The sequence below is a fragment of the Peromyscus leucopus genome, chromosome 4 (genome assembly GCF_004664715.2).
Source record: "Peromyscus leucopus breed LL Stock chromosome 4, UCI_PerLeu_2.1, whole genome shotgun sequence".
Classification (NCBI taxonomy): domain Eukaryota; kingdom Metazoa; phylum Chordata; class Mammalia; order Rodentia; family Cricetidae; genus Peromyscus; species Peromyscus leucopus.
In genome coordinates this window covers 6,015,161-6,027,853 of record NC_051066.1, presented here as the reverse complement: position 1 = coordinate 6,027,853, position 12,693 = coordinate 6,015,161, and the positions used below count along the sequence as shown (strand labels likewise).

At 50.5% G+C, this 12,693-nt stretch overlaps 1 protein-coding gene across 18 annotated transcripts in view; it reads right to left on the bottom strand.

The window, feature by feature from the left end:
- The window catches only part of Ralgps1 (Ral GEF with PH domain and SH3 binding motif 1), a 243,429-nt gene that overhangs the window by 153,346 nt on the left and 77,390 nt on the right, over positions 1 to 12,693 (bottom strand). For all 18 annotated transcript variants that reach the window (XM_028884775.2, XM_037204526.1, XM_028884779.2 and 15 more), the window contains one exon: positions 5,342 to 5,425. In XM_028884775.2, coding sequence (XP_028740608.1) covers positions 5,342 to 5,425 — 84 coding nt within the window. The remainder of the gene's footprint in view (positions 1 to 5,341; positions 5,426 to 12,693) is intronic.

Below are 12,693 nucleotides of genomic sequence, written 5' to 3'. Positions count from 1 at the left end.
CAACAGTGGATCTGTAACGTTTTCTTTTTCCCAGCAGTGCATGCTCGTTCTGCACAACCTTTGGAACGAGTCTGGGGGTCTTACAAGCAGCACTGAACCTAAATGTCAAGTGGAAAACTGATACTGTAATGACACTGGGTCTCTCCATCCATGAGACGGAGCCTCTCTCTCCCTGTTTCCCAACAGCCACTCTGACTGCTTACATCAGTGCTTTGTAGGTTTCAACATATAAACCACGCTGTGTAAAAACAAACACCTAAGTCTTGTTGGGTCCTGGTGTTAGCACAAACAGTGCTCTCAAGCTTCGGATCCCAAGTCCTCATTGCTAGTACAACAAAAGCAACCCCTTTCTGTGCAGTGAGTGACCTTGTGTCCCCTGGCTGTGCATTAGTGCCAGGAGAGGTTGTAAAGAGGACTTCTTCAGAATCTCCTCCATGTCAACTAGGAATAAAAATACCTCAATTTCTTTCTCTCTTGTCCGAATGTCTTTTTTGTTCCTGTCTTATTACACTAGACGGGACCAGCGTGAGAGCCAACCTCGTCTAATGCCCAGTGCCTTACTATTCGGGATTGTCTGGGCTTACAGTCTCTGTGGATCTCTCTAGAAAGTCAAAGAAGTCCCCCTTTCTGACTCGATTATTTTCTTTTTAATCATGGATAAATGTTGGATTTTATATGCTTTTTTTCTTATTCTGCCTGTTAATATAGTGCTTACCCTAAATTTTTGAAACGTTGAAAAGGCCATTTGGTCAAGGAACTAAATAAGCTTTTCCACATATAGACTATGCTTTAATACATACAAACTATCGTTAACGTAACTTACTGTTTGGAGGTATAGCTAACACTGGGGTTGGCTGGGGTGAACTAAGACATCCCTTGGGAAATGCCACAGAAGTGTTCCAGAAAAGATGATGGCGAATATAAAGCCCTCTATTCACTTCGTCACCACAAATGACAACAAAGCAAAAGGCAAGTGGGGGGAAGGGAAAGAACAGTGGACTGGGGGACGGCTCAGCGGTGACGGTGCCAGCTGTGTAGACAAGATGACCTGAGTTCAAGGCCTTCAGCACCCACATAAAAAAGCCAGGAGTAGCTGTGAGGAGCTGAGACAGGAGGATTGCTGGGACTTACTGACCAGCCTAGTTGGTAAGTTTCAAGCCAGTGGGAGAGAGAAAGGAAGAGGTGACTTCACCTTCTGGCCTCCACGTGTGCACGCACACACGGACCACTGTCTTCCTCTTGTCGCCAAACCCTCCCTCCCTCCTTAAGCACCTCTGACATCTCTGCAGATGAACACGGCCTCGCATCCCTTCACCACTCTGACTGCAGCCACCATCACCAGCCCTCTGTCACCTCCTCCCCACTGTCCAACAGCAAAAAGGCCTATGCTCTCACCACAGACCCAAACCTCACGCCTACACTACAAGTCCATACTCTCCCTTTCCTTGCTCCGTCCGCTGGAGCCTGAAGCCCTTTCTCCTCTTAGGCAGACTGTTCTTGTAATTTGTCACTCACTCCAGCCCCTTCTTTGCTTAAAGTCCCCTTGCCCCCCCCAATCCTTCCAGAAGCCCTGCTGGGCCAGCCTGTGTGCGTGGACGGACTGCCCACCTGCCCCCATGCTCCCATCTGCAGGCTCAAGGGCAACCAGAGGTACTTTACCTACTGCGTGCTCTCACCTGGGCCACCGTCCGTGCTTAGGACTTGCTCATAACCTCACATGGTCAGCAAGCTTCCCACCCGAGGAAGAAAAGCCACAGGCCTTGTACTGTACCTATAGGTTGCTTGCAGATGCGGCTCCCTTACGACAGCATCCTGCACCAGGAGACATCCCAAGACTCCCTTCCCTACCTCCTCTAGGCCTTTGCACATATTCCCTGCCTCTCCTTACCTCTGGCTTTCCCTGGCCTCTTGCACCCCTCCATTCAGGCACCAGCATCCTCAAGGGTTTGCCCACTTGAAAGAAAAAAAGCACAACCACTCTCCTGGACTTCACTGGCCTCTCCTTCCTCCCTCCATCTTCGGAGCTGCTGTGGCAGCATCACCGACACCTGCTCCCTCTCTCCTGAAGTGCACTTCCAGATTCTGCCCTTCCGGAGTGTTCTTCCTACTCCTAGATGCCTTCACCCAGCCTCACGTGTCAACCTCACCCCCCACCCATGACGAATGTCAGCAGTCCTCGGTTCCTGGTCTCATTTCTCCAGTTCCCCCTTGAACACACTGCTGGCCCTAATGGACACTCTGAAGCCTCAGCCCCTCGCTTCTGCTTTACCTTCCTTTTAACCAGGTGCTTTTAGCCACGGCACCTTTTTTCTGAAGCTAATGAATCATTTCCTCTGTTGAGTACAGCTTCTCATTTAATCTTCAAAACCCACTTGAGATGATCCATGAGTGCAGAGGCCAGAAGCCAGTCCATTATCCTATAGCTAACAAGCTGTGGCTAAGGCTCAAACTCAGCATCCCTGCACACACCTCGGGGCAGCACCAAATCCCCAAATCAAATGCAAATTCATATATGTGTACTTTCTGGAAGTGGGTTCAGCTGTGATATTGTCAGGTCCTCATAGTAACACAGAAGAGACATAACAGCGCTTGGGTGAGCATGGCTGAGTTCTACCATCCTGTTACTCTGTGAGCGAACCCTGAGGCACTCAGATCCCATGGAGGAGCAGGCAAACTGAGCAGGACACTTGCACTGGGTCCCAAATCCTCCAGCAACATCCTTCTAGCCTTCTGATCTTCAGATTTTTCCTTGCAACCCCCTGAAACATCTGCAGCCCACTACTGCCAGACATCACTTCCTGTTCCCCTTCTGATAGCTCTGTAAGGTGGGTGCTGTTGCTATTCTTAGGTGCTGATGAGGAACTGAGGCTCAGAGAGGTCAGTGGGCTGCTAGCTCTGATCTGGCGTCTGATAAGTCTGATAAGGTGGCTCTAGTCCACTTATAAATGGACCAGTGAGCTCATCCCAAAGACAGCAGTCATAAGCAGTGGGCCAAGGCTGGCCTCCGGCCAGTTTTCAAGCCAAAGCTCCCAGGCTGTGTCCAGAAGCTACTGGCTCTCCATGGGCCTGCATTTCCTGGAGCATTCTGCTTGAGAAAACATGGCTTGACTTCTGGATCCCTGCAGTACTTGGTCTGGGATGGACATAATACATCTGTTTGCCACACGGGCTGTACCAACTTTGCCAAACTGACCTGGCACCCTTGTGTGAAGCAGGTTACAGAGTCATCCATCCTCTATGAGTTCCACGGCTGCCTAGATGTGGGACTGGGTTGGCTTCCAGTCAAAGAGTTTTTACTAAGGAAACTATGAATCCTCTGACAGTGTGTACACATCTGGCTTTTCTTCTTCTTCTTCTTCTTCTTCTTCTTCTTCTTCTTCTTCTTCTTCTTCTTCTTCTTCTCCTCCTCCTCCTCCTCCTCCTCCTCCTCCTCCTCCTCCTCCTCCTCCTCCTCCTCCTCCTCCTCCTCCTCTTTCTTCTTCTCCTCCTTCTTCTTCATTTTGATTTGAGACAGGGTTTCTATGTGTAGTCCTGGCTCTCCTAGAACTCCCTATGTAGACCAGGCTGGCCTCAAACTCACAGGGATCCTCCTGCCTCTGCCTCCCGAGTGCTGGGATTAAAGGTGTGCGCCATTACACTGGGCTTCTTTTCCTTTTTTTAAGATTAAGCTCAGTTTGAAAGGAAAAAACTTTCAATACAGAAAGGAAAGAAATCACTTCTTTATTCAAACGAACTGTAAAGCCCCACACAGAGGCAGCTGTGCTGTTCTTGGCTCCTGTCACACCTCCTCAAACGAGCCCAGCAGCCCCAGCCTCCATCTTCAGACCACAAGCCAGTGACTGTCTGAGGCTCCTGCCATCCACGGATGGATGCAGAAGCTTCAGAAGGCTGAAGAGGCTGAGCAACAGTGATGTACAGGGCCAGGCAATTCTGAGAGGGAAGGCCCAGCTGAAACCGACCCCAAGGAAATGTAGGCCCAAGCACCCAGGGGTCAGTCACACAATAATGCAACCTTTAAGTCACTGTGCTCAGTAGAAACCAGAAAAACAAGAGAAGGAAAAATGAAGAAGAATCCTGTGTGGAGGTCTGGCTTGTGCAAAGGGAACCTTAGGGACCTTACTATCAAAGCACAGGCTCTGGAGGTTCTGGTGGGGAAATCAGAAGCACTGGTTCCTTCAGTTGGTCCATTGGCCTCAGTTTCTCATTTGCTCCCACGAGCCCAAATCTTCCACTGCAGGGGGTAGCTCTTCATACCTGGATATAGCAAGCTTTCTTGTTGGACTTTCTCTGGACTGCCAGCCCACAAATAATGACTCGGAGACTTTTGTTAATAATGAAAGCTTGGCCTCAGCTTAGGCTTTTCCCCAGCTAGCTCTTATAACTTAAATTAACCCGTTTATATTAATCTATATTCTGCTATGTGGGTTACCTCTCTTCCATCTTGTACCTTCTGTTTCCTCTTCATGTCTGGCTGGTGACCCCACCTTTCTTCTTCCCAGAGTTCTCTCTCTGCCTGGAAGTCTCCTGGCTAGCTAAAGGCCATTCAGCTCTTTATTAAACCAATCACAGTGACACAGCTTCACACGGTATAAACAAATATTCTGCAACACCCTGAGCTAGCTGGACCAAGTCAGCTTAGAGAGTGTGGGGCCAGGTGGGACAGGATACACAGGAAGTGCCACGCTCGAGAAGAGCCTCCTAACCACCCACTCACTTTCCCACACGTGTCTACCGAGGGTCCTTCACACACGAGTCTGACATTGACAAGGTAGAAGGGACAGGAGGACGATGGATAGGACAAACAAGTCTTCACAGAGACCTCAGGACACACAGAACAAAAACAGCTGAGCTGCGGAGCACATGGCGAAAACAAAAGGAGCGATGAGGGGATCCGTGATGGGGAGACCCCAGACAGGCTGGGTGCCCCTGCAGAAGTGACCCTCAGGCTAAGAGCTGACTTAGAGCTAAGCAGGAAAGAAGAGTCCTGGGCCAAGAGCACAGGGCATGGGGACAGGGGGCCTACTGGGAGAGATATGGCGGAGAGGGCAGACCAGGACTGGAGCCTGGAGAAGAAAGGAGGCAGAGAAATGAGGCAAGAAGGGAAAGCAGAGATTCCCCACCCCTGACCTCCCAGAACCAGAGCTTCTGTACAGTGGCATCAGCACAGGAAAGGTTTGTTCTCGTTCTCTTAGTGACCAGACTATGATGACACAAGAACGGATGGCAGTGGACAGTCAGCAAAGAGTACTGGGACCTAGGGCCAGGAGGCTCACATTGAACTGAGGGGCTTCAGGCACAGTGGCTGCCATGAGGACAGACACACTGGAGGGACGCTGCTTACCTGGTTGAACCTCCGGGTAAAGGCCACAACGTTAGGGGCAAGGCTGTGTTTCTCCTTCTTACTCCATCCGCAGCTGGCCAATTCCTGGGAAGCACAGAGTCGGTATCAACAGGAATTCAGTCAGGATGCAAAATACACAGGTATCTGGCTGTAAGGTGACCACGGAGATGGGCAGGGCTGAAGCTGGGCTATGCCTAAACGCACTAGGTGGAGCAGGAGGTCTGGGTCTGAGGTGAGGATACACACAGGCAGGCTCAGAGAGGCAGAGACATGGAATACTCTCCCTACAACTCTGCCGTATTTCCCAAGAGTTCTGGGCCAAAACATCTACTGCTGTCACTCTGCCAGCTTCTTTGGGACCAAGAGGCCTTCTTACGGTACAGATTAGACCATTAGAGAGGGGCCTAAGTGTTCAAACCAGCAGGACTCACCCTGTCCTGGATATGGCTCTAGGGATCTAGGCTACCTTAAAATTAAAATCTAGCTGAGGAATCTCAGATTTTGTTGGTCACATGACATCCGCCATAATTAGAATCAGGCAAAGTCCCAGGCCAAGCCCTCAACAACCAGAGATGTTTCTGGGATTGCCTGGGACTCCTTCCTGAAGCTGACCCCTTCTATCTTTTAGAAACCCGGGGAGACAGGAGAGAAAGGCCCCACTAGTGCAGGAGCATGTATCTACTTTCCCAGCAGGCTTCGCAGTGTGACCTGATGACTCAAAGTAGCTAACTTTTACCTGTCACCAAGGTTGGCTCCTGTAAGGATAATAGGAGCAACTGTGTGCAGTCTGTAGGGACAGGCAAGTACAGGGTAGAGTTCAGCAACCGAGGACTCTACTTGGTAAGGGCTGTGGACATGCCCCTCTTTTAATACTGCACCTGACAGCCCAAGACCTCACGCCTGCATGTACTGTACACACCCCTCCCCAACAACCCACCTAGCGACTGTCAGCAAGCTGGAGTGCCCGCCTTTACTGAGTGAGCTGCGAGCACTCCCCTCTTGAACAACGGAGTCAGTTTCTCCCGCCATTCAATGACCATTAGACAGACAGATTCTATTAAATCACATTTCAATTATTTCCAGGTATGAGGCTGGAGGCCCAATCCAGTTTGAACTAGTTTAAGTACCTGAACAATAATGCAAACTGTGTCCTCTAAGTGAACTTTTGGGGACGATCCCTTATTTACCATCCCATGCCTGTGCATAATTAGGCGGGCATATGACTAAACTCAGATGCATCATGGGAAAGGACACGTACAGTGAATGAAAGTTTACATAATGCAAACTGGCCAATCAAAACAGAGAACCACCCACGCTACAGCCCTTAGCAACCAAACTCCTCTTGAACCCCATAAAAGGAAGGCCCAAATAAGTCGGGGATCTTGAGTTCCCTATTCACTCTTGACGCGTGTTTCTTCCTGTAGTGAACTATTAATTTGCTCCAAATAAAGTTTCCCTGCCCCTGTTGTAACCTGTGTGAGCCTTTATTTCAACTCCTTGATTAAGAGGCCAACAAAGCCCTAGGAACCACCAGGGACAGGTTGGAGGCTATAAGAAGACCAAGGCAAGGCCATCATGAAATGATGTTGGGTACTCTGTGTTGGGTGCCCTGACAGAGAGGGAAGGAAGGGACGTTCTTTACCTAGACTTCTAAGACCCTCTGATTCCTACCGGGCCTCTGCCTTATTAGCAACTTTAAAAAAAAAAAATATGCACCTGGAACATTTTAAAGATCTTCAGTGAGAACCAGCTGCCAAGCAGCTGGAACAAACATGTAGCAAGGAGTCGGGGGTTGGGAAAGTGGAAACAGACAAAGGAAAAACTTGCTGGCTGGACAGTTCTGTCTGAAGCAAGCAATCATCAGGGCATCTCAGGACCCAGTGCTGAGTCTCAGCCAACCACACATGGGAAGCCAGCCGCAACCAAACTGTGGCCTGCTTGGCTGAAAGATGAACTGCCTGGACATTGAGACACTTGAAAACCAGGAGCTGAGACACACCTCTTCCTGGCTGCTCCCGTCTGTGAGCAGCCGCTGTCACCCCATGAGGGCAGAGAGCCAGGACCTGGTCAAGTCCATTTCAACTTCGCCATTTTCCATCCCAAGTCTGAAGACAATGCTATCAACTAACAGACACCAGCGTGTGACGGCGCCCCTGGAGCAGACGCACAAGCAGCACCCACACAGGCGGCCCATGCACAGGCGGCCCGTGCACAGGCCCTTCCTGCAGTTTTTCTCATAAAGACCTCGACCACATCCCATTGTAACAAGTGTTCACTGTCCATGCTGTGACTCCACTTCTCAAAATCACACCTGACCGACTCTCTCGGTGCTGTAAGGGTCGCCTATTTGCTGTCTGCACCTTGCCTGGAATATGTACCTGGATTCGTTTCCAGCGTATACATAGTTCACCTGCCTCAAAGGAATTACTCCCCACCGTGCACACACACCATTAAGCATATAGTAATCATTGCCCTTGTTACAGTTTGTCAAGACAAAGGCCTCTCTCTCCTGGGACCCCCAACGTCAATGCTGAGAAACTGTGTGTTATAATCAAATATAAAACCAGTGCATTTAAACAATGTTAAGGAATTAGACTGCTTAGTGTTCAGTCTCTGACTGATGGTGTTTCCTTCCATATTTTCCTGCATTCAAAAATAAACAGCAGCAGCAGTAGGTGTGTGCATGCATGTGCTTGGGAAGGATGCATGTGCATATGCATGTGTATGTGTGTGTGTTTAATTTAGACTAACACGTTCTTATTTTCGCACCATGACACCTGGGAAGACACCTGGAGGGTCAGTGGTATACATCCACAGTTAGACTGTCCACACCCCAGTGGCATGGTGTCTCTCTTTGTAGAACTTCTAGTCTCACAGGACATAGGAACATGGGATGCCTAGACCATGTGGGCACTTGACACAGATGTCTTCTCCCTAGTGGTGGCGGGTACTGTAGTGGGTAGCCTGTTCCAGCTTTGACCTGAAGTACTACTCCTAGTGAGGCTTCTGGTAACTGCCATGCCTACTTATGACTTGCCCCTGGGGTGGGGCTGAGACAGGAGCCCTTAAGACCTGAGATCTGGACCTGCAGGTGCTCTTGGTTCCTCGTGATCCTGGATGCTGGATGGCAGACCAAGCAGAGTTCTCCAGAGAACCCCGCTGAACTGCACCTCACCTCTCCCAGATCCCGTAACCAACCCCTTTACTGGCTGTAAGTTACCCCAAAATAAACCTCCTTTCTAACTACGTGGCGTTGCCATAATAAATCCCCACAACAGGGTCCACACTGCAGTGAGTGTGGCAGGAGCTGTGCTCAGCATCAGCTCCAACACCAAGTGCCTCCTTCCTTCTCCCCTCACTACTGTCTTGAAATGGTTTTCTATATCTCTTCTCACCAAAAGTTATACAGGCAAGAGTCAAGGCAGGTATTTCACATATCTGCCCTGAAGGTATTCACTTTGAATATCTCTGAGACCTTCATTTAAACACTGCTGGGCTGTTTGTTTTTTGGTTTGGTTTGGTTTTGGGGTCGGGGGAGTTGGCAGTTCTCTAGGGAGCCTCGTACACTAGGAGACTAGGTACCTTTTAAAATAAAGCCTCAGCAGTGGGCAACACTGTCTGAGAGGTGCTTTGACAGCCTGGCTCGACCAAAGGCCTCAAGCAGAAAGGCCTCACTCTGAACCCCAGCCCTGCCACCCTGTCTCCAGGGTCCTGGGCATTAGTTCCATCCCTGAGGGGTGGCACACTGGGCATGTGTCTGGCCCACAGCAGGCATTGGAGTGTCTTTTGAGGGAATGAAGTCTGAGAGCTCCTTGGCACTGGAACCTCCCTACCTCAGTACAGAAAGATTATCAAGATGTCAGGTGGAATCAGACTGCTCTATCTGCACTAAAACACTCTCTGGGCCAACCTCCTTGGCGCTCTTCCCCTTCTGTGTTTGGCCTTACAGGATTACAAGAGATTCCATCTGTGTGAAGTTCAGTTGGAAATGTGAAGGAAGAAAACAAAACTCTCCCAGTCACCGAGGACTAAAGAGCCTTGCTATAGAACCAAGCTGGCTGCGGTCGAGTCAACGCTGACCCCAGGAGACAGGGCTGCTGGCTCTAAGCAGGAAGGGGCTCTGGGCTGAGGCGGGGAAGGTCTGGCAGCTCTACATCCTGGTGTGCCAGGGTTGCATCTGGCCCTCCCAACACCCTAGACCTAGAGACCATCTAGGCTGGCCAGCTCTGACACTGGGCTGAGGTCAGAGGGCACGAGAGGAGACTAGGAGCAGAGTTCTGGGTCTTGCCCTCCGTCATGCAGAACCGAGTCCACCAGAAAACAGAAGCTGGGAGGAGGACATTCCAGTCCTCCTGCCTCCCTGGCCTCCCTCTCGGAGGCCACATCACCTGGCCCCATCCCACCATCCCGCTGTCCCAGAGGTCTCGCCAATATCTGCAGCCTCCTCTGCTCTAGCTTCCTTCCTGCTGCATGCTGGTGTGCATGAAGCCTCACTCACTCATGCTATCAGATGCCTGACCTCAGGCCCCACCTCTCCTTCAACCCCCTCCCTTCTCCTCTACAGTGGAATATCACAAACTATCTTCCCTCTCCTTCCTGCCTTCCCCCATGCCCTGCTCTCCTGCCACTGGTCTGTCCTCTAGCAATGTCAGCTCCTGACTGGGACATCATGGCCCGACACTGCCCCCTGAACCTCTCCACGTGGCCACGTCTTTGCCTGACTGCCCTTGCCCTCAGTGCTATCTCCCAGGGGCTCCTCTCTGATGCAGGCCCCCAGCCCCATGGGGATCTGTCCATGCTTGCCTTCCATATCCTACTGCTTGGTGGGGTGGATCACACACATGCCACTGGCTTCAGCTAGCAGCTCTGTGGCACTCATGTTCCTGTCCTGAGCTCAACCAAGAGTCCAAGTTCCTTGTTGGCCACATCTTCCTCGGCTCCCACAGTACACCTCGGTTTCTGCAGGCCCAGACCCAAAAGGGTGTGTCTACACAGCTGCCATAAATAAAAATCTCAGTAACACAGGATTCATTTAGATACTCTTCTCTGCCCGTCAAAGGCAAATGTTTATTACTAGCACTGTCTATGGAAAGACCTCTAATTGGCACAAAATCAGCTTCCTTTTAACAGCCTTACCTATGTGTATTCTTAGGCGACAGTGAGTGTCAACACAGTCTTACTCATCTGACATAGCACCTTGGAGCCCCACAGTCAGAAGGGGAACCCCACCTGCTCTGTGTTGAGGACTCTAGATGTCAGGTACCATGACATGCCCTAAGAAAGGCCTAACCCTGACTTGTGTATGGAGCATGAGGAAATCTCTGAAAGAGGAGTCCTGGGGAAGAGTGACATCCTCCCTGAAGACCCCCCATGGTATCTCAGCCTCCAGACCATAGGAAGCTAGTACCAACACGTGGCCCTCCACATGTGGGCTTAATTCCAACTGCAGTCTTCTCCAAATCACGTTCCCTCAGTATGTCTACATGGAAAACACATCACCTCAAGGAAGAGCCACTGACTCAGACCTCCAGGACCACCATGGGGCTGGCAGCAGTCTCTGGCACCATGCCACCCTGTGCACCACTGCCAGCTTTCTCCTGCCTCCCCCAACCCCCTCCTGGCAGGAGAAAACAAAGACAACAGAGACAAGGGAAAAACCACCAGGTTTACTCATGGAGACTCTTCAGAGGAGCTGGCGGACAAAGGCACCGTGACAGGAAGCCACTGAGCAGTGGGAGCAAGGGCAGCCTAGACTGGGATGGGGTCTGACTGGGGAAGGGAACGCATCAGAGCTGGCCACTGCTGGAGAGTAAAAACAGGTTCAGGAGACAGGCCAAGTAATGGAGGAGCTAGCGGGCCTTGCCACCCACAGGAAGTCACCTTAGAAGGGGTGTACAAACAAGGGGTCCTAGGGTAGAAGCAGGAATGTCAACACTCCCAGGAGACCCTCCCACTGGTGCCTGGCAGAGAGTTAGTAGGCTTTAGTCTCATAAGTGAGTACTGAAGGCATACACATCACAGACAGTCCAGAGAGCAGAATGGTCAGGAAACATCGGATAAGTGACCTCGTGACACCGTCAGTCTGTGGTCACTAATTCTCCAGGCCTGTCTTTAGTCATCTGAAAACAGCCCTGGATCTATGGCTACAGTTCCCTGAACAAGCCTGACCTCATCTGAAAAGCAGCATTGAGGGCAGTGCCCACCCACCAGTCATAAAGACTAGACGAGCTGGCATTTGTATGTGCTGGGAACAAAGGCTGGCACTTTCAACCTGTTGCCTAAATTAGTAAAACAACATTCACAAGAAAAGGAACAGTGGGCATGGAGAAACAGGGCCAAGAGCCTAGGTCAAGAGAGCCTGGAGTCTAAGGGGTTCCAGGACTCCCAATGCCTAAAAGGAGGGCCTGGGTCAGCTAAGCATGCGCTCCAAGATTTCCTAAGCACACACTGCATGCCAGCAACTGTGCCAGGTGCCTCCCTCATGCCATCTCTCTGCACCTTGCATCTGCTCTAGATCTCCGAATGCATCATCATCCTCACACAATCTTCACCACTGCTCTGGCCTCCGATCTCTGAAGAGAAAGATAAGGAACAAGCAGACAGTTGATCTGTCCAGGCAGCAGACAGGCAGGGTAGCAAGACTCTTACCTAAGAGTCCTTACCTAAGCCAGGGCAGGGCTGCTGACCCCCACAGAGGCTCCAGCAGGTACGTGGCAATCAGGCTGTCACTCCCTACTACACAGGACAGCCACTTTATGGCTATGCTGTGCCCTAGTGACTTTACTTTATAAAACATGTTTTCTCCTTCTGGAGTTCAAGTGCCAAGGCAGTATGACCTCACAACCGGTTTGCACAAGAGACAAACCCTATCTACACAGCACCAACCATAGGCACACAATTATTTACATAAAATATTACCACCTGTCAATGGGTCAAATTAAACCAAGAATACATGGACATACCAAAACCATTAAAAAAAAAAAAACAAAACAAAACAAAACAGACCTGTGAACTTACCAAGCATACCAGACCAAGAAATCCCCTGTCCTGGGTTACATAAAAGGGACATCTAACACTGGGTGTTAACGGTTCATCTTTACTGGAACTTACTGGCTTAGACTCTCCTAGACTACACACCTCTGGGGAATGTCTGTGGGGTGTTTCTAGAGGTTTAACTGATAGGAAAGCCCACACTGAATATGGGCAGGACACTATCCCATGGGCTGAGGCCCCAGACTGGACAGAAGGGAAAGGGGAGAAAGCCAGCTGAGTGTTACTGCTCAGCTCCCTGGTTGGTTGATGACAATGACCAGGCACTACCATGCCTTCCCACCACAATGGATGACACTCTT